The sequence below is a fragment of the Chinchilla lanigera genome, unplaced genomic scaffold, assembly GCF_000276665.1.
Source record: "Chinchilla lanigera isolate Chin_1 unplaced genomic scaffold, ChiLan1.0 scaffold00010, whole genome shotgun sequence".
Classification (NCBI taxonomy): domain Eukaryota; kingdom Metazoa; phylum Chordata; class Mammalia; order Rodentia; family Chinchillidae; genus Chinchilla; species Chinchilla lanigera.
Genome location: NW_004955411.1, coordinates 502332 through 524056, shown reverse-complemented (window position 1 = coordinate 524056; position 21725 = coordinate 502332). Strand labels below are relative to the sequence as shown.

Sequence of the window (21725 nt, the reverse complement as noted above, 5' to 3'; positions counted from 1 at the left end):
GGTTAAAGGGTCCCCACCCTAAGCTAATATAAGTGAAAAGTCACTGTGCCTCTGCATGACATTCAGAAATCTGGCTATTACATCCATTTTACTGCAGTTATGTCTAAAATGTTAAATGTTTCATCACAGTCAAATTTTAATCTTGTTTTCTTAATGATTTTTCCTATAATTTTTATATCCAGAATAGATCTATTTATTATTTATCCTCATTTATATTAAATACCTAAACTTTAAATTTTAAGTCATCTGTAAGCAATGACTACAGATTATTTTATATTGAATCACCAGTTACACTGGAATTTAATTGATAGCTTCATACCTCTTTATCTGACATCTCTTGCTAGATTTCAGTATAAAAATCCCTGACTTTAAAACTTGTTATAGTTGGAAATTAGGCTATGACTTTGTTCAAAGAAAAATGGCTTGTAGAGCCTTATTTTTAAAAGAACCTTATACTATTTCTTGAACATTAAACAATATTCTGACAAAACAACATTATGATGACTTGAATACAAATGAATCAGAAACATATGGATTGAATTTTCCTTGACATAGAAGCGGGTTTGAGTAAAGAGGGAAAAGTCATGGGCAAAAAAATCATTCTGAGTGTTGCCAAACCTAAAATGTCTGAAAACATAAGGCTTTTAAAAAGACATTCTAATGAACTCAAAAATACTATCTTTGTTTTTCCGTCCTTAAATTATTCTATAAACCCAATATTGAAGAAAGAATTAAGTTACTTGGAAAACTTAAATTATATAAAGCATCAAACAATGGAAAATGACGGTGTTTGGGGAAACCCAAGTCATGAGAACTCGATTAAATTGCTATCTGTGTAACAAACTGTGCATATGTGTTCAGGGAAGGTCATTAAAATAAATTTATTAGGAATGCTAACAAAGAACTAACAAACCAGATAAGTAGCATAGCTTTACAACGTAGAGAACTGAAAATCTTACGGTAAAATTTAACTCAGATCTAAACCTAGTCATTTGCTACTAAAAAGAAAAATAGTGCCTAGTTCATCATATAAGTTCATTAACTATTGTGAAAGAGGATTTGGGAAAGTTGAGAACAATTTTACACAATTAGATAAAACAGCTTGTCTGGAATTGCTGGATTTCACCATTAAGAAACAGCTACATTTCTTTTCTATTTGCTTGCTCTATGTTTTTGTTTTATTTTGCTGAAGTAAACATGGATCTCAGAGAATTTTCAAAAAAAAAGTCAATAAAATATCCTCAAACTCTCCTGCCAAATCTATTGCAATTCATTTGTCAGATTTCTAAAAACAGTATTTCACAAGCTGACATATTTTCCATAGGCTCTCTGAGGAATCATAAGGCTACTTTTGATTTCAACAGCCTTTTGATTTCCAAAATGTATTTAAGTCTCTGCTATTTTTTTTCACAGAGGCAGGATTAACAAAATGTAACAATATACATAGCTGACTTTCTCCTACCTTATGGTTGGAACTATTTAACTACTACATGTGTGTTACCCCACAAAAGTCTACTTCTATGCTACCTCAAGTCAGTTAGTTTAGTAACATTCCAAAATTTGGAGTGTTTTCTCTGGAGTAACATATCCAGTGGCAGATGGCCTATAAGAGCTTTAAATCACGAAATCATTCAATGATCATTCAAGCCGAGGTTTTCAAACCCACAATCTGCATCATGCCAGGTACTGAAGCTGCAGTTATGAATGAGAGATATACACACTGTGACCTCATAAAGCACATTTGTTCTAACACGCAATCACGGCTGTGTTACTGTGATTGCTCAAGGCAGTGAGCCTACTGAAAGTCACTACTGACTCATGAAGAAGTGACAAGAGTGTATCATACTTGATTTAGATTTCATGTTCTTCCCATGATTTTCCTTAGGTCACTTTACAGAAGCATCCACAACAATATTTCCTACATGGAAGTTGTTCTGACCACTTTTACACATCACCTTTTCCCAGAGTGTGCCATCCCATCGCCATTCTACCCCTTTATGAGGTTGTCTCCTAAACCAGGAAACAACTGTCTCCTCTCATTTCTACCCCTGCTCCTCCAGCCCTGTGACTCCTCCTACTTCAGCCTTACTTCATAAAATCGAACTCAGCTGACCACAGTTAAAAGCATCTCCTCTAGGGCTCTTTTGGTTTCGTCCCCTTTGTCCTTAATCATTTCTCTTCTGCTTTTGCAGAGTACCTTAGCATTGGGACATACTGTTCTTTCTAAAGTTAGCTGCGTCTACCTGTCTCCAGTCATACACTCCTTAGCGTGACATCTTCTAACATGTATAGTTGATAATTTTATTTTGGGCTAATATACAATAGCAAATGAATTTGTAAGCCGACTTTCCTGAGTAATGTTCTTTTATGATTTCTAATTCCTTTTACTGAGAAGTAAACATATTCAGAGTCTGTTATTGCAAATAGAAGATGGTCTGTGGACTTTGCTGAAACGTCACATGTTGAGAACATCCACAGTGGGGATGAGAGGAGTGTGACAAACTGAAGCATCTGGTTACTCGTGTTCGTAGAATAATGTCACATGTACGTTCTCCATTAGGTTGCAGCTAACACAAGTAAGGTACCAGGAGGGTACTTTGCTTTCCTGAGGCCACGCATGTTCCACTTCTGGTTAAAATCTGCTTTAGGGATTGCTTCATACAGAAAGCCAGCTAGCTAGCATGGCCAATTTCAGAGTTCAGTGTTTTCCACATTAGACAACATTAAAGAAACAAAGAAGACAACCAAAAGCTAGCATATCTCAAACCTAATACGTAAACAAAAATTTAGAAAAGTTTGCAAAGAGTGAAATGTTAATTTTAGGCTCAAAAAAGATAATACAGTCATACTTAAAGGTAAAATCACTCATGAAATAGAAACCAATCAGGGAGAAAGAGAAACTCAGAATATAAAAATATGAAAATCAGAACACAAAATATAAAGTTACAGCATGATAGAAGTCAAATGATATTAATAGTAAAAGAGAGAATTGATACAAGAAAAGAGTAGGAAAAGAGAGAAACTTAAGAAAATTCATGTAGGGCAAAGGGAAGATAGAAATTAAAAGGAAACAGACCGATCATATTTCATAGATTTCTTGATTTGTTTAGTTAGACATTTCAAGCATATCCCCAAGGAAAAGACTGAGAGAAGTATGTACCACTAATTTAATTTTCCCTGTTTAGGCCACATACCAGGGAAGAAATGATTGGTTCACCCTCACAGTGCTGATTTCCCAGTCACATTTCTGACCATAAATGTACAGTAGCTTAAACATTGTAAGAATTCTTTAAAGATTATTTAAATATATGCTTTCTTCAGGCTACATTTATATTGCTTGAACTGAGGATCCTTAACAATAATATCAAAGCCATAACTGAGAAATAACCTACAATCCAAAATTCGAATTGTTCATAACAATACAAAAAGTCAGCATTGTAATTAAAATCTGTGGAAAAGTCTGGATTTGGGGATGGAAGGAAGGTCTAAAACTCTGTAACACTTTCTGTAGAAGTTCCTCATTCTAGATCAGGATGCAAGGAACAGAAGTCTTTACTATACTAACCTTGTGATCTATTTAATTGTGTCTGTCAATCTTATTCTGTATACACAATGCTTGGAGTCACAAAATTGATTATGATATTTTCCACAGGCCGTGAAATTGATTGTAGGTAAAGAAATGTCACCATGAAGTCTTAGGTATATAGTAATTAATCCCCTTGGATGAACCCGCAGGCAGACCCAAACTGTACTTAAATCTGTAGTTTATTAAAGAAAGTTTCAATGTGATACAGCAAGAACGAATGAATGAGACAGACTAAGTCTTATGTTTCGCTTGCCTGATTCTGAGATAAACTAAAGACAATGAACTTTAAATCAGGTATATTCCCACATTTTCTTTTTAAAGATTACCTTCCTTAGGCCTCATTGTAACATTTCTAAGTGCAGGGGCATGACCACAGCAAAGTTCCATATAGTATATTTCTAAATATTTAAGCATCAACCAGGTGTAGTGGCACATGCCTGTAATCCCAGCACTTGGGAGACTGAGTCAGAAGAATTGTTGCAAGTTTGAGATCAGCCTAGGCTACAAAGTGAGCTCAAGGCCAGCCTGAACTGCATAGCAAGACCTTGTCTCAAAAAGACAAAAAAATAAAAATAAAAAAAATTTAAGCATCTTTTATAAATGGTGCTGGAAAAACTGACTCTCCACGTGCCAAAGACTAAAAGTAGACCCATGTCTAGACCATGCACCAAACTAAAGTCAAAATGGATCAAACACCTAAATATTAAAACAGAAACACTGAATCTGTTGGAAGAGAGAATAGGTAGCACCCTTAAAGACATAGGTGTAAGCAGAGATTTCATGAACCAAACCTCAACTGCACTAGGAATAACACAAAATTCAGTGACTGGGATCCAACCCTATTAAAAATCTTTTGCACAGCAAAAGAAATCACATAAAGAATGCAAAGACAACCCACAGAATAGGAAAAACTTTTAATCCAGTGTCCCTCAGACAAAGGATTTATATCTAGAGCATATAAAGAACTAAAATAAGTCAGAACCCCCCAAGTTCAAAGACCCAAACCAAAAGTGGGCATCTAAGATAAATACACACTTCTCAGATGAAGACATAAAAATGACAAATAAATATATGAAAAAATGTTCAACATCATTTGTCATTCAAAAGATGCAAATTAAAACAATGCTGAGATTCCATATCACTCCAGAAAGAATGACTATCATCAAGCAATTAACCAATAACAAATGCTGGAGGGGCTGTGGGGAAAAAAGAATCCTTTTCCACTGTTGGTGGGAGTGTAGCCCACTATAACCACTGTGAAAATCAGTGTGGAGATTCCTTTAAAAACTACGGGGACTGGGGATTTAGCTCAGCAGCACAGCGCCTGCCTGGCAAGTGCAAGGTCATGAGTTAGATTCCCAGTACCGGGAAAAAAAAAAAAAAAAACCTAGGATTAGAAGTCCCATTTGACCTAGCTATTCCCTTTCTGGATATCTTCCCAGAATTAAAAACATCATACCACAGTGATATATGTGCACCCATGTTTATTGCAGCACAATTTATAATAGCTAAATCTTGGAAACAACCTAGTGTCCATCAACCAAGGAGTGGAAAAAAAAGATGTGTTTTTTTTTACAATGGAGTACTATTCAGCCATAAAAAAAGGAAAACCTTGAGACATTTCTGGGTAAATGGATGCAACTTGAGACCAAACTCATAAGTGAAATAAATCACACTCACATGTATAAACATCACTTTATCTCCCTGGTGTGAGAAACTGAAACAGTAAATAAGGTCTAAATGTACAATAGATATTATGAAATGGGAAGAAATTGTTCAAAAGAAAAAAGGAACTAGCATGAGGAAAAGGGGAAAAGAAGGAAAAGAAAAGGAAAAAAGTATATACAAGTTTGTTATACTACTAGTTTCTCATAGTTCAATGAAAAGACAGGATTGTGCTAATATTATTTGGAGAAACTTTTATGTCCATGTTTTGAATCTGAGTAACTACTTTGAAGATAATAATACACAGTGTATTAACTAGTGTTATTCTCCTATTATTTTGTTATGATTTTTTTCCATAATAGAACAAGTTGCACAAAAAATATATGAAATTCAGTGCTCACCATCCCCCGTCTCTGCACAGAGCTGTAGGCCCAGATTGTTCTGTGGATTGATCACCCAGTGATTGCTGGTCACCGTGATATCGAAGACAAGCCAGCCCACATCTACAGCCTGCGTTTTTCTTGTATCTAACAGGAACAGATCTGCATCCCTAAGGAAAAAAAGAAACAAGTTAAAGGTTTGAAAGAAGATCATCATTTCCCACACTTAAGTGAAAACATTTCCAAAGCACTCTGCAAAATAACAGGAACTGATTAAAGGACGAGGGGAACAAGTGACTCAGTTGATGAGTAATAGGATACAGAACGCTGCATTGCTGGTCTTCCGACCCAAACCTGCTGCAGACTATCGATATCTGAAAGTAATTTCCACTTTCCTACTTCTCACTGGCCTTTCCAAAACTACTGAGCGGTCTTAGCTTGGTCCCTGTCAGCAGTGTTGCCCAAAACCAACCTGTCTAAGTCAAAATAAACAATCAAAACAAATAGAGACAGAAATGAAAGAAGCTACTGCACTTTGGGTGAATGCAGACTCAGAAGAAACAAGCATAAGCAGGAGATGATTCAAGCATCTGTTACGAGGATAGTTTCCTAATATTTTCCATTTATGCAATAATTATTTTATGGATACCAAAGGCCAAGAGAGGGTCACAGAGAACGGCCCTGGGTTAAGAGGTGAGTTTCATAAATTAAATGACATGATCTACCATGACTTGAGGCAGCTTTTTCCACAAGTCTAAGTCACCTTAATAATAATTTTCTTACAGCTAATTAAATCAGCATGTAGTGTTTGAATATTGAGCCATGGTTAACAGCTAAAAGATTTTCAGTATCAAAATAGACATACTGAATATTAAATATACAGATATATTTAAGTATGGATACTCAAAGGTGAAAAACAGTCTGTGTAATGTTTGCATATATTTATAGTCAATACAGAAATATTTGAGATCTGACTTTGTGAGTGAGGTTTAAATATATCTAGTCATGTATGGAAAGTGTGTGAACATATATATACTTCTTGACAGAATGCTTTGCATTCTATTGAAAGAGAAAAGAGTTTTTCAAACAAGCCTTAGGCATATAAAAATGCTAAAGGAGTGCCTAGGTTACAAGATGGAGAAGCAGGAGACACAATTTGTCCTACCACCAATTTTAAACCTCATCTCAAAGTAAAAGTTGGTAGAATGGAAAAATTAAGGCTATATCCTAATAAAAGGATAATAGGAGAGCAAAAACTTGACTTTTACTTTGTTTACATAATATATCAATGATACAGTAAAGATTTGGTAATTAAACAGAGCTTGAATATCTAAGGAATTCTTTGGCCTTTGTTTCCCCATGTATGAAAACATGGTATGATAACAAAATGTTATGATAACCCCTGCTTTAAAAATTTTATCAAGCCAAGCTATATTTATGCTAGTATATTCTATATATATAGAATATAATACAACTATATTGCTTTGTATATTCATATGAGAGTAGGGGCAACTGTCTACCATAATTCAATTGTCTCTAAATTGTTTCATTTTGACCAGTGTATTTGAGAAAACATTATTTGAGGGGCCACATTACCTTCCAATGACCCCAAGCAATGATAGTTTTGGCTTTTTATAAATAGCTGCTGGAATTATTCACAAGAAGAAAGAAAAAAGTGGGAGCAGAAAAAAAGAGAAAAGAAGGATGAGGTAAAGAAAAGGAAATTTAGTAAGTATTCCTGGGAACTTTGGCTGTCTACATAATTTATCCTCTTAAAAACCATTTACATGAGCATCAGAGACTGCACTGTAGGGTATAACCTACACCCATCTAAATAAAGGATAAAACTTCAACAAAAAATTGTAAATATTGGTCCTTTTTATGGTATTTCCATTGACAGCATCATACATAGAATTAAAAAATGCTATTTTTCAAACTACACAGATAAACTTCTCTAAAAAACCAAGGTTTTATAAAAAATGGTTAATACATTATGTAGCAGGATCTTGAAAAAATGGCTAAAATGTTACTCAGAGTACAAGTCATAGACAAAAATGGTTCTCTTACTAGGAAGAAAAAAATAAAAGGACAAAGCTTTCTTCTGAATGAACAAAAGAACTAACAGTATGTATAAGTATAACAAATTAGCAATTATCTGAAAATATTTTGAAGCAACAGAATAATTTCCAGAGTTGTTTGAACTTCTCCCTGCTTCCTCTTTATCTGTCTTCTTTTTGTTCTCTATCTCTCTTTCTCAACATTAGTTTGCAAATAAAAACCTGTGATGTTTAAGCCTGTGTGTCTGACTTACTTCACTTTATGTTATGTTCTCAAGTTGCATCCATTTGCTTAATGTCTCAAATATCGATTTCCTTTACCTATTCATCTGATGATGGACATATACAGTGAACCCCCCAAATTTGTGGGGGTTATGTTCTTAGAGTATCTATGAATTATTAAAAGCTGTGAATTTCAGATATGTCAGAAAAATGATTATAAATGCCTATTTTTACAGTTTAAACCCTAAATATTCTGTCTCCCACAATTATGTAATTTAATTTAATAAAATACTGTAATTTAATAAAATAATAAAGTCTCATCGGCTGCAGGGCATTTTGGCGGCATCTTTGGGATCTTGGGGCTTTAAGAAGAACGAAACCGAGAACGCTGGAGATAGCTCCGTGCGGTAGAGCGCCCTGTTCTGATGCCGGAAGCTGGTGCTCTGCCGCGGTGGATTACAGCGCAGCGGCCAGCCAGCGGCAAGGACAACTGAATAACGCTCCCAGCCGGCTACTTGCGAACCTCCCGCCAAAAAAACAACTGAACAGGATACTTGTGGTTTCTGAGAACAATTATTAGTTAGGGTCTAAGGAAAACCCATGCACTCTGAGCTGCGGCTTTGTGGGAGTGTACTGTACCCTATTCCCAAGATCTGGCTACTATAAATTGTGCCGCTATAAACATGTATCCTAGTAATATGATGACTTCAACCCTTTGGGGAAGATATCCACAAGAGGACTAGCTGGTCAAATGGAATTTCTATATTTAATTTTTAAAGGAATCTCCACGCTGATTTCCACAGTGTGCTAGTTTACATCCCCAGCAACAATGTACACCAATATTGTTCTTTGCCCCCACATTCTTGCCAGCATTTGTTATTATTTGACTTTTTGATGATGGCCACTCTTTCTGTGGTAAGATGGTACCTCGGTGTGGTTTTAATGTTCATTCCTCTAACTGCCCACTCACTGTGTGGAACATTTTCATGTGTTTATTGGATGTTTGAACTTCTGAGATGTGTGCACAGTTCAGTTGCCCATTTCTTGATTGAGTCTTGTTTTAGGGGTGGTGTCTAAATTTTTTAGTCCTTTTTATATTCTAAATATTAGTCCTCTGTCCACTGAATCTTTTATTTTGTATGATTAGATCATGATAACGGGTTTTCCTTTTAACTGGGCAACAGTGAGTACAGACACTCTGAGAACCATGCCATGCTTGCACCGTGGGATGCTTGGATGATTACCTCAGTGTCTCCTCAGCTGAATAAATGGAGTAGTCCCATTAAAAGATTAAAAGTTTGAGCAAGAATATGGGATGTGAAATCAGCTACCCTGTGATTTTTACCTCAACATAAACCACAAAATATGCAAAGTGGAATATTACATAGCCAATACATTTTTTCCATGAGATACAAAGAGAAATGAAATGATTCCCCATGGTCACTAAACAATTTGCAGGGAGAGCTGAGGTTTTAATATTCCACTTTCAAAACATCATCTCTAATCAAACAGTTCCCTTTAGTTCCAAATCATACGTTAATTGCTTTACTGATCCTGAAAAATTCACTTATCCTCGAAAGAAAAATCACCGAACCACTGATCCTAAAACATCACGAGTCAAAATAGAATCAAGGAGTGGCCTGAGGTGTTTCACAAATCCACTGACCTGCTCATGAGTGTATTCACTTTTCAGTGTAACATGTATTGCTCTCTGTGGTTTTGCAACTTGTGCTTGGCTGACTCTTTTGGAAGAGGAATGTCTGGAGTGCCAGCAGTTCAAGGAGCAAGAAAGGATCTTACCCTAGAGGTTTTGAGGGTGCATACCATGCACAGCTTGTTTGGGCCTGCTAGTCCCCAAACAGAAAGAGGACCATTTCTGCTATACTGAGATATCCATGTTTTTGGGAATTTGTTACAGCAGAACTAGAATATTAATACACTCCCCTAGTTGGGATATGTCACATGTCAAACAAGAAATGATCAATAATATCAAATACTGAGGAGAAAGGTAGGAAAAGCGTCCATAGGGTCAGATATCCAGGAGGCTGCTGGTGGGTGATCAGCTGAGAGTGGATATGGAAATCAAATTGCAGCTGGTTGAAGGATGAATAAAATATGAGAAAGTGAAGAAATCAGAAAGGTTTTATATCAGTGAATTTGATAAAGATAGGGAAACATGCATGGGTGGATCCTTAACGGGAACCCCATTTATCATCTGCAATCTATTTTATCATACTATGTTATATCATATCAATCACAGTATATCATATATTATTGCACTACATCATAGACTCATGGCAAGGAAATTTTCTTGCTTTTAAATATGACTAACACACATTTTTCATTTATTTCTCCCCATTACTTAAGTGTGAAGTGTAGGACTCATGATCCACTGAAGAGCTACACTCTACCTTCAAGAAGTCAAAAGCAAAATGCAGATGAAGTTGGAGCTCACTTCAGCAATGACTTCCTACACTCAGGTTTTGCTTAGTATCAGAAAAAAATAATTATGCCTTTCCAATTTACCTTTCTGAATTATGGATTATTTTTTAAATGATTTAAAAATTGCATTTTCTTACCAAAATGCAACTATGGTACACAAGTTTGTATTTAACAAGCTATATGTGCTATGACTGATAGCATAATTAGAGCCGGAAGTGAGTTATACAGTCATTACTATGAAATATCCTTAAAACATACTTATGAACTATGGGTATAGAAGTTTATTTCAATTCCATTAGAAGAAAAATATTACATTGAAAACATCAAGAAGTGAAATTATTTCAACATTCAGAGATAATGAAAGAGAAATGTTCTCCTGGTTGCTACAGTTTCAATTTTATGTATATATGCAAATATGGAGATGTGTTTCTATATACATAAAAAGGGATAGTTAGGGATAAAAAAGGGATAGAAAACAGGATAGTTAATCAAGAGGAGGGCTGTTCCTCTGTCTAATAATGAAGTAATGCACTTGGCCAAGAAAACCTTTAGGAAATTGTCTGGAAAGCACACAGAGAAATTTTAGAAGAAAATTTGCCGTATTTCATTTCCATGAAGGAAAACTACAGTGTACGGAAACATCTCCACTTTTCCTGACATATCTACTATTATAACTATTTCTCCTCCTCCTGACTCCAATTTTCCTTAACTAATTTATCAAGTCCAGTAAAAATATAATAACGACCACCAAAGGAAAAAAGCATATATCTTTACCTGGGTATTGCACACAAATACCATCATAGCATTTAGTAAAATGTGAAAGATTATACAATCTGAAGAGAAACCAGAGTATTCATCGTAGCATTTAGGAACCTAATCTACAGCTCTAATACCAATCACATTACCAACAGATCATCAACTAATAAAAAATGCTCTTTGTCAAAAGTTTCTTTGATAAAAAAGTTTCTTTCATAAGCAAACTTTGCTTAAAAGTATTAGAATTTAAATTTACTGATTGATGTTTCAATGTTATTTCTCATTTCCAAATAATTGTGAAATTATGCAATTTTATCTCACTTAGCATCCATTTTTTAGACTATCTGATTCTATGCTATATTTAAAATGTTCAGATGAAAATTGGTGATGGACAATATTAGCTAAAATTGAGTACCATGGCAGTACTGCAAAACAAATTGAATTTCTACTTAAAAATTCAATTGTTTTGAACTGTCAAGACATTTTTAATATTCACCCTCCATCGTTCCCCTGAGGAGAAATCTAAACATGCCCCACATCCACACACAGGAGTTGTCTTTATTCAAGGAAAAAATAAATAAATAAAACATGAAATTATTACACAGAGAGCCCAACACATTTTCACAGTCCCAATGAATGAGCAACACATTCAATACAAGTTCCTAAAAGTTGTTTCATATTAGGTATCTATGAAATGTGACTAGTCAAAGAAAATTAACAGGTACAGTACATATTTTATGGGAAAAGTCATTCCTATGTTTAGGTTTGTGACTTGGACCTTCCAATAAGCAGATTTCTCAACCTGGGTGACGCGAACACTTTGGATCAGATCATCCTTTGCTGGGTGCAGTGGCTTCCCTGGCCCTTTCAGGAATGGCAGCATCCCCGCCCATGTATCTCCTCCGCATACCCACAGACCAGCTAGAGTGACCCAGGCATCGCCAGTGCTTCCTAGAGGGCCTATTCAAAGCTCTCAGCTATGGCTAGCATACTGTCCAGATGGCTTCTCCTAGCTGAGTATCCTGCTCCAAAGGTGCCAGAAAATCTTGCTGAGCAGAAACTGCCAGTATGTATTCTGAAGGGTGTGCACAGGAGAATCACATCTTAAAGGAGGGGGAGGAGGGTGATTATGGGATACAAAGCTGCCTGTGAATCTGCATGATGAGGACCTAGTCAAGGGCACCAAGTAGAGAAGGTGCCTAGTGACACCAGCCAGGTTCACAGCGGAGGACAGAAAGGTATATTCAGAACACAGAATTAGGAGATGGTTGCCTTATATGGAGCATGTTTTCTCTGGGGAGTATATAAGCATATACATTTGTGAAATTTTTAATCCAAGCAAAAACTTAGCACCAGACTGATGGTGTGTATTCATGAAATGCGTAAATTTAACTACTTTTTGTATTACTTGTAGCACTGGCATCAGCCACTCTATTTGTACAGATTTGTGTAATTCTTATACATTTAAATGTTTAATACATAGGAGTATTTCTAAGATAACTTTGTGTCTTTCTGTCTTGATGCCTGTAGAGAGTTCCTGTTCTTGAATTGTTCAGCTCAGAGGTAAACTCCTCCCAGAGCCTCCCCTGAAGGCCTCATCCACCCAAGTAAAGAATTAATTTCCCTGCCTTCGTATTTCTGCAGCACTCAGTGCACACTGACATCATCGTTCTCAGCACGTTGTATTCTAGTTATGAAAGTCTGTGTGAGGCAGGCCCACCGCAGCCCAGCCCCAGGCTGTGAGCTTTGCGGGCTTATGTACTTGGCCTCGTGGCCCCTGGGCTCACCACGTGGTAGGAGTCAACAAAAGCGTGCCGAACTCCGCTGGATTATCTGGAAAATTCAATGATGTGGAAATTCATTTCCCAATAATACAGATATATGACGTGTGACTGCAGAGTGGTGCCTTCTACACAGAATTTAGGGCTGTTGGCCTTTTATGAAAAAGATTATATAAGTGAAATGATAAAAAATGTGTTAACTTTTAACCAAGAAAAATAAAAAGTTGGATAAATACCAGAACACTTCTTTAACTGCACATATTTAAATATGTGTAGGCATAAATGGGGGAGATGGGAGATGGAAGAGTACATGACTTTAGGAGTTGTAAGTCCTAAAGATGAATAAGTGGGAAAAGAGGTGACATAAATGATCTACTAGTATTTAAATTTGATTACATAACACTGTCAAAGAATTCATAAAATAGATGGTTTATGCATCAGGTGATGCCTTGAATATAAAACACATCCATAAAATGTCAGTTTAAATTACTGCCAGGATCCCACCCAGCCCTCCGAGGCAGTACCTTGGGGAAAGTACACATTACCTAAGTGAAAACGTCCACGTGCTGTCAGAGGCGCTTCATTAAACTCTGCAGCTTGCTCTGACTTCTCAAGTTTTTCTGAGTTTTAGTCAAAATACTAGAGATAAAATCTACAAGTCTGATGATAGAAATTTTGAGGGTGACCCATGTTTTTAAAACAATCCAAGGGTGTGTGTGCGTGTGTGTGTACAAACCCAGATGCAGTTGATACTTTTAAATTGTTAATTGGATTTTAAAATTACATTTTCTTATTGGAACTCTTTCCATTTTTACTATGAGCATATGACATAGAAATGATATATTACTAGCCTAGTCCTCCTCGCAGACAGTTAAAAGCAAAGTTCCACATTACATTAAACTTCTCCATAGAAGAAAGAAAAAATTATTTATCATCATTTTCTCTGGGGAAAATATGCTTTTCCTTGCATCTTAAGAAAAAATAAGACCAATTCATCCCATTTTAAATATATTTTTGTCAGTGCCAATTAGCTTTTTTGAATTTGTCTTTTTTATTTTAAAAATTTGAAAACTGACAAAACAACAATGAAGACAAAATCAAAACAACAAAAATGATACACGGCCTCAAAACAAAATGATAGGAATTAACAATGGTTGCTGCATTGCATACTGTTATCTTCAACCAAGTTGCTCAGTCCACCAGACATAAGAATGTAAGATTGATCAATCAAGGACAGTAACAGGTAGAACTAAGTAAGTAAATAAATATAATAAAATAAAATAAAAGCATTGGAAATGCTGCAGAGCTTCATCATACAAGATGGTAAGAGTTCAACAATGGTTGTTACACTGTGTATTGTTTAAAGATCAGTCATTCTGATTACCAAATTCAAGCGTGCAAAATTGGTCAAGAAAAAAGAAAACTTCAAGCGCTGACATTCCTCCCAACAGACCACAGACATCAGCAATAAAAGATGTGGTATTTTTATACAATGGGGTATTACTCAGCTGTAAAGAAAGAGAAAGTAGAGGCTTTTATAGGTAAATGGATGCCTATTAGCTTTATAAAACGTTGAGTTTCAATGTATTTGCATACACGCACATAACAGTTTTCGTTATATGCATCTCCCATCTACTCTGCTTCGCCCCCTCCTCCTCATCCCCTTTCTCCTGTCTGATAATAGTCTTCTTCCTTCTCTCATGCCGTTACTTTAGATTCCACATATTAATTAAAACATGCAGTGTTCATCTTTCTGAGGCTGGCTTATTGCTCTTAATGTGATAACCCTAACCCCACCCATTTTCCAGAAAATGTCACGAGCTTTGCGGCTGGGCTGCAGTCCACTGCGCACATACCCCAGTTTCTTTACCCACTCACCTGTCCGTGAGGACCTAGACTGGTTCCATGTCTTTTTTCTCCTTAGCACAGTTGTGATACGTAATGAATACCTTCATTGTGGAGAGGCTATAGATCCTTTCTACTTCTTCCCTTCATCTTTTTCCTACTTCCCTCCATCCTTACATTCTGTTCCCATCTCCTAAAGGTCTGCTTCTTTGTCTCTTATCATCTTTTTGTCTTGCCCTTTCAATTATTGACAATTTGCATTTCTCATATGAGAAATCATGAATATTCAACTTACTCTATCTAGTTTATTTCACTTTGCGTTGTGATTTCCAGATGTATCCATTTCCCTCCAAATGACTTAAATTTATCCTTCATTCTGGCTGAGTATTATACCATTGTGTACATATACCACACTTTCCTTATCCATTGATCTATTGATGGACATATATAATATTTCCAAGATTTAGTTATTGTGACTTGTGATGCTATAAAATAGGTATGCATTTATCACTGTAATATGATGTTCCCCATCAAGTCAACATTGAACCTAACCATTGAATTTGATTTGGTTCCCATCTAATTCATTTTGAGACCAGAATTGTGGAAAGAATTAAGTTTGTGCATGGCGGTACTACATATTTGATACTTAAATTGTGTGTGTGTGTGTGTGTGTGTGAGAGAGAGAGAGAGAGAGAGAGAGAGAGAGAGAGAGAGAGAGAGAGAGTGAGAGCTGGACAACAAAGACAACTAAGCACCCATAAAAGGTGTCACACAAAGATTTCTGCATTGTGTTGGAAATATAGGTAAATGGATGCCTATTAGCTTTATAAAACCTTGAGTTTCAATGTGTTTGCATACATGCACATAACAGTTTTCATTATATGCATCTCCCATCTACTCTCCTTCGCCCCCAGAGAAAACCACCAAGGTCCCTTTTTACTTCTTATATTTGAGGACTCATTTGCAGTAATTATTAATTAAGTGTCCATATAGTTAGTATTTTAGACAACCCATTTTGTGCAGTTCTTAAGTACTTTTAGACAGAATACATACAAGTTGACTCTCAGAACCTATTGCAAACAGAATGATCTCACATTAAAAATGCAAAAATAATTTACACATATGCCCATGAAAAGTAAAGTAGTTCTTTAATTTAAAGAAAACCAAATGATTTAAATCATCTTAATTAAAAGTCTTATATGGGGCCAGGGGTGGTGGTGCACACCTATAATTCCAGTTACTAGGAACGCAAGAGAATCATATATTTGAGGCCAGCAGAGGCAATTTAACCAGACTTGGTCACAAGAATATTGCCTCACATCCAAAGGCCCTGGGTTTGATTGCTAATATAGGAAAAAAACATGGAGGCAGAATAAAATAGAAGTTTTATAGGATGACAGGCAAATTAACAAAATAAGATTAAAATCCTAGAAAGCTCATATTGCGATGCCTGAGACAATTTAGTCCACAGATGGAAAAGCAGGGAAAATTTGTGAAATGTAGAAATTTTCAGATCAATTACTGTTACTTTTCAGTGTATCTGGACCTGGTACTGAATGTCACTATACCCAAAGAAAACAGTTTTTGATAGGTCACAGGGATTCTCAGTAGCTCTTAATAAAATGTAGCATTTGTTTTTCATGAAAATGTGTGAGACGTTGATACCTGTGCATGTATTCCTTGATGATCTGATATATGCTGATCTTAATTGTCTCATTTTCAAATCGACTGCTGCTCTTGTCTTTGTATATCCGGAACTCAGCTGCTGTCACTGCTTCTCCATGAGGAATTTGAGTCAGATCAAACCTAAATTCTTTGTAATGCCTTCTCTGGTGAGAGAAATCCCTGTCTCTTTCAACTGAAAAAGAAAGAAAAGAAAGGAGAAGGTAAAATTAGTCAGCTCTTCTCCAGTATAGAAATAATGGTTAAATTTCCACATTTGAAAATGAAAATAAATCAGTAGAATTATATAAAACTGGGAAAATACTAAAGCTGGGAAAACTGTAAGACCATAGACTTCTATGTCTTTCTAGCTAAAGGAAATTCCACAAACTAAAAGCCTTTAGTTCAAAAGCAATATAACCTCCATGGCTTTGTACAAATTCCAGAACCCTAAATGGAAAGTTATCCACAAGTACTTTGAAAAGTGAAGGTTGTGAAGTGATTTCCAGCATGCGTCAAGTGCTAGAACACAGAAGGCTTCATACAGAAATTAGGGTAATGCTATAGAAGCTTCCAGAGTTCCAGGTAAAGGCAGTGGTCAAAGTCAGCACAACCACAGGAGAATATCAAGAGAGAGGAAGGAATTGCATGAATACAAGGGCTGTGTTTACAGTATCGCAAAAGTCAAGTCAGCAAATTATTTTATATTTTTAATTTTTAATTTCAGTTCATTAACTGACGTATAAAAATAAATATGTGAATATTTACAGGGTACCCTATGATATTTTGACCTATGTAAACATCTGATAATATTTATATCAGGTTAAAGGTGCCTATCTCCTGAGACAGTTACCCCTTCTTTATGCTGAACATATTCAGAATCATCTCCTCAGATCTTTTTAGATATACAGTCCATAGTTGCTGTCTACAGTCACCATCTATGCAGTAGTACCACAAAACCTCTTGCTCCTAGCTAACTATAGTTACTACCCACACAGGATTATTTCTAAAATGTCATCCCCAGAAGTGATTATTTTCTGTCAGCAATTGAAATACTTTTCCTCTCACTCCATTTTCTCTTACTTTGAAACACTTTTACAAATGGTTTCTCCTAGTTCAGCATAAAGTCTCCCTAAGACTTCTGTCCCTTCTTATTCAGAATTAGGATGGGAGCCTAGTTTCCCTATTAGGAACCTGCCTAGCAAACAAAGTCAAAGAACACTTTCTTATGAGAATACTAAGAAATACTGAAAGATTTAACACAGCAAATGTCAGATGTATTGCATCCATCTGGCTTTGTAAGAAAGTGTACAGTTTGGTATGGTCCCTATCAAGTAGGTACCAAAGAAGTTCTTAATGAGCTAACTGTACAAAACCCTTAAGTACAGAAGTGGACCATCACCTGATGAAGTTCCTCATTATTCATGTTTCTCAAAATCTCAATTATTTCAGGTAATATACAATAGTGTTGCACCTAAATCTCTTATAAGATATTATGTTCAAGATATTGTACGATTTCAGCCAACCACGTTTTATTCTTTCTTTTTTTGGTACTGAGAACCAAACTCAGGATCTTGTGCTTGCTAGGCAGGCACTTGTGATGCTGAACTATATCCCCAGCCCTCAACCATGTCTTTTTAATGGCATATTTTACCACTGTCTTGGGCACTTTTCTCTCTTTGCTGAGAAAAAATACCTGACATCCAAAATGAAGGAAGGAAAGGTTTATTTAGCTCACAGTTTGTGGAGGTTTCAGTCCATACTTGGCTGGCTCCAAGGCAGAGTAGCACATGGTTCAAGGCGGCAGAAAACAGCAAAAAACAAGAAGAGCATAAGGGGGGAGTGGCAAGCATCCTCTCTCCCTCCCTTGCATATGCAAACTATCCCCCTCAGGGTAGGTGTAGCACTCACACCCATAATCCCAGCATTGGGCCATGGATCAATCATAAACTCTAGAAGTCCATTGCATGTCCACATGAAACTTTGGGGGGACATCCAGACACAAACCATAACAAATACTAAAATTTTGTTATAAGTTGTAAAAATTCATTTACAAGTTTAAAAATTAGGGTAAAAATACCTCCAGAAGATTAATTGAAATTATATTAACAGTTGTAAAACTTGGAGACCTAAACCAGAGCAAGGGCTGAGAGTCGGGGGGCAGTGACAGCTGTCCATGAAGCCGCGTGTAGCTGAGCTCACTCACATTTTGTGTTCCAGGACCCACGACTGCCATGCCATGGAAAAGCTTGTGACAAAGGAACGCACAAGCCATGCCTTTACACTCCAGAACAACCTGTGGCTTATTTTTCCCAGAAAAGATAGTTTAGGAAAACAAGGAGCCCACACCTGTTTACATCTCAGATACCCAACTTGCACACAGAAATAAGTAATCCTCATCTGGAGACCATGGCATCCTGCAGAGCTGAGTTCGGACAGTGACCTTGGACTGTCAGACTTGCACTGCACCCCCTCTCATGCCTCATTATGATATGCTTTGTAAGATATCAGTGTCTTATTCCAAGAGAAGCCCATTTCTGGGATTGTTAATTCTTCCCTAAAGAAGGATGATAGCTCTGTTTTTAGGGTGTCTTTTAAATCCATCATCTAATCTTTCCCTCTGTCCAAAATTCTTCGGCAATAGTGCAGTGAGTTCTTCTTAGTTTCCTTTGTGTCTCTCCTGCCTGAGCCACAGACAAGGCGAAGTGTAACGTCTACGCATCAATGTGCAGGTATGAGTGTTGGAACTGGCCACAGCTTTTGTTTTCAGAGACATAAATGTAACTACTACTTACTTATTTTCTGATTCTAAATTAAGTGAAATAGATGGCTATTTGCGAATGTACTTAAAAGACATTTATATGCCAAGCATTTTATCATTTTATAAATATTAACATATTGCATTGCATAAACTCTACAGCACAGGCACCCTTACTGAACATGAAGAAGCTAAGGGGCAAGAGGGAATTAAATATCTTACCAGAGGGTTTGAACCCAAACATTTGGTCCACAGTTTTTAAATGCCAGGATATTTGTTTCTACTCATATAATGTTACTTTGTTTTATTTTATTAGTAGAGATCTAAAGTCTTGCATTCACAAGTCTAATATCCATATGTTCTGAAAATAAATTGGTTTCAGGCTCATTTGGCAGATGAACTAGAAATTAGCCCACACAAAGTGACTCAAAGTCTTTATCTACTTGCACTTAACTGAATACCCATTGCACTGTGTAGAAATGTTCATGTTTGCCCTGGTGACAGTGTCTCACGCAAAGGAGTTTTATACGTTATGATATATGCTCCAAACAGGAATTCAGAAATATACTTTCTCTATTCTGAAAGACAATCTTCAAAATTGTAAGTGGTAATACCATTATTCAATATTTCATGAACAATTAACTTTATATTTGAAATTTTTAAAAAACTCCAAAAATTATAGTTGTAGACATAAGGGCTAAAACATTGGTTGCTTAGGATCCAGTCTAAAATGTACACCTGCAGAATTCAGATAAGTATTGAATTCATGTTATGTAAAATCATCTACTGTTCTAGAATCCCTTGTGTGACGTTCATGTAATAAAGTGGAAAGCTAGAATTTCTGCTGTTATAAAATTTCAGTTTTCTAATCCAGGCTATTTAACTTAAACCCTTAAGGGGACAACTTCTCAAAGAGTTTAATAAAATCTTGTATTAAATATACCACACAAAATAAAGTTGTGTTGCAGATTTGTCTAGTGATTCAAATCCCTATATCCTATTGCTTTGAAGCATAATTGCAACAAAAACTTCCACAGGACATGTTTGGAGCGACAGTGGAGTCAGCCTTGCATTTACCCAGCTTTGCGTTCCTAATGATGCCCACAACTATTCAACAAGGTAATTTCAGTGTCCTCAGAGAATGATGCTGACGAGATGGCAAATGTTAATAACCTTGATTTCAAAATGAAAATGAGGCAACAACAGCTAGGCAGTGGCAGACACCTGTCTCTTGAAGCCCACTGGACAGCTTTGTTGTATGTCCGCAATACCTGCTAATTACATCTGCCTTTCTGCACTCAGAAACTATTCATTTTTAGTGTATTTAAACACTGTATTTCAGGGTTGTACCAAACAGCAAAGAGTAGACTATAAAATAAGGGCTTTGATCGGCAGTGCATAATTAGGAGCTAATACAGTGCGCTCCAGAGAGGTCTAATAGCTGAAAGACCGTGTGAGTGGATCGAGTCTTGCCCTCTCTCATCCAGCCTCATCCTGCTACCCTCCCACCACTGACAGCTTAGTAACTTGCTTAGGGTCATCCCTGAGGCAGATCGCATTTAATTCTGACTGCCCTGCGCATGTCTTCACTTTTCTAATCTGCCCACAAGCCCAAAAGTTTATTATTGGCACATAAAAGGTTTCAGTCCAGGGCCAAGATTTCAATTCGCAAACCCACAGCACAGTGTATGAACTGTGTGCTTTTCTGAATGCAGTTTTCTTGTGTTATTCTTGTCTTATTACTCCAATTATTTCTAGGGAAAGCTTGCCATTTTTTCAAAGCTTTCATTCACTCCCCAAAGAATCTTTTCCCTTCAATGTGTTTCTCCGAAAACAGTGTTACTATTCTGTCTAGATTTTGTTGATTCTTATAAATCACATCTCTTTTTCATCTTTAAGCAAACTAAATGTGCTTTTTTCTATTCTTATTAATATTTCCATCATTTCTTATCTAAGGAATGTTCGTGAATAATTGATAAATGTTCATGAATAATTGATAAATAATTGATTATATTCTAATTTGAATTAATTTATATAATACATATGTTAGTATGTAACGTCATACTTTTACTACAGTTGTAATTGGAAATATAATTAAAGGTTGAAATTTTGAAATAATAAGGCTGGGGATTTAACTCAGGGGCACATCGCCTGCCTGGCAAGCATGAGGTCATGAGTTAGAGTTTGATTCCTGGTACCCAAAAAACACCAAAGAAATGAAATAATTATAACTTCTCTGCTGGATCACTCCATATTCCAACTTTCTTCAAAACACCAAAAGTAAATGAAAAGCAACCCCCACACATTTAAAATTCCTCACATGTAGGCTTTCTAGGAGACATCCTTTTCTGTTCACATTGTGACAATTTTGGTATGTATTAGCATTCTATTTGTTCATAATTTACAATGTATTGTTGCAATGGTAGATAGTTTGAGAAGGTGTAAAATTAGACAAGTATATAAGAAAACATCAGAAAATTGTGTACTGTTGTTAAGTATTATAGTCACATTATCTTAAACATTTTCTTTTTAATTCACTTATATATACACTATTTAGCTGAATATATACAT

General features: G+C 36.1%; 1 protein-coding gene across 2 annotated transcripts in view; it reads right to left on the bottom strand.

The window, feature by feature from the left end:
- The window catches only part of Bmp5 (bone morphogenetic protein 5), a 106540-nt gene that overhangs the window by 33157 nt on the left and 51658 nt on the right, over positions 1–21725 (bottom strand). For both annotated transcript variants that reach the window (XM_005377586.2, XM_013510909.1), the window contains exons 2-3: positions 16400–16592; positions 5653–5801 (exon numbers count right to left, since the gene is read on the bottom strand). In XM_005377586.2, coding sequence (XP_005377643.1) covers positions 5653–5801; positions 16400–16592 — 342 coding nt within the window. The remainder of the gene's footprint in view (positions 1–5652; positions 5802–16399; positions 16593–21725) is intronic.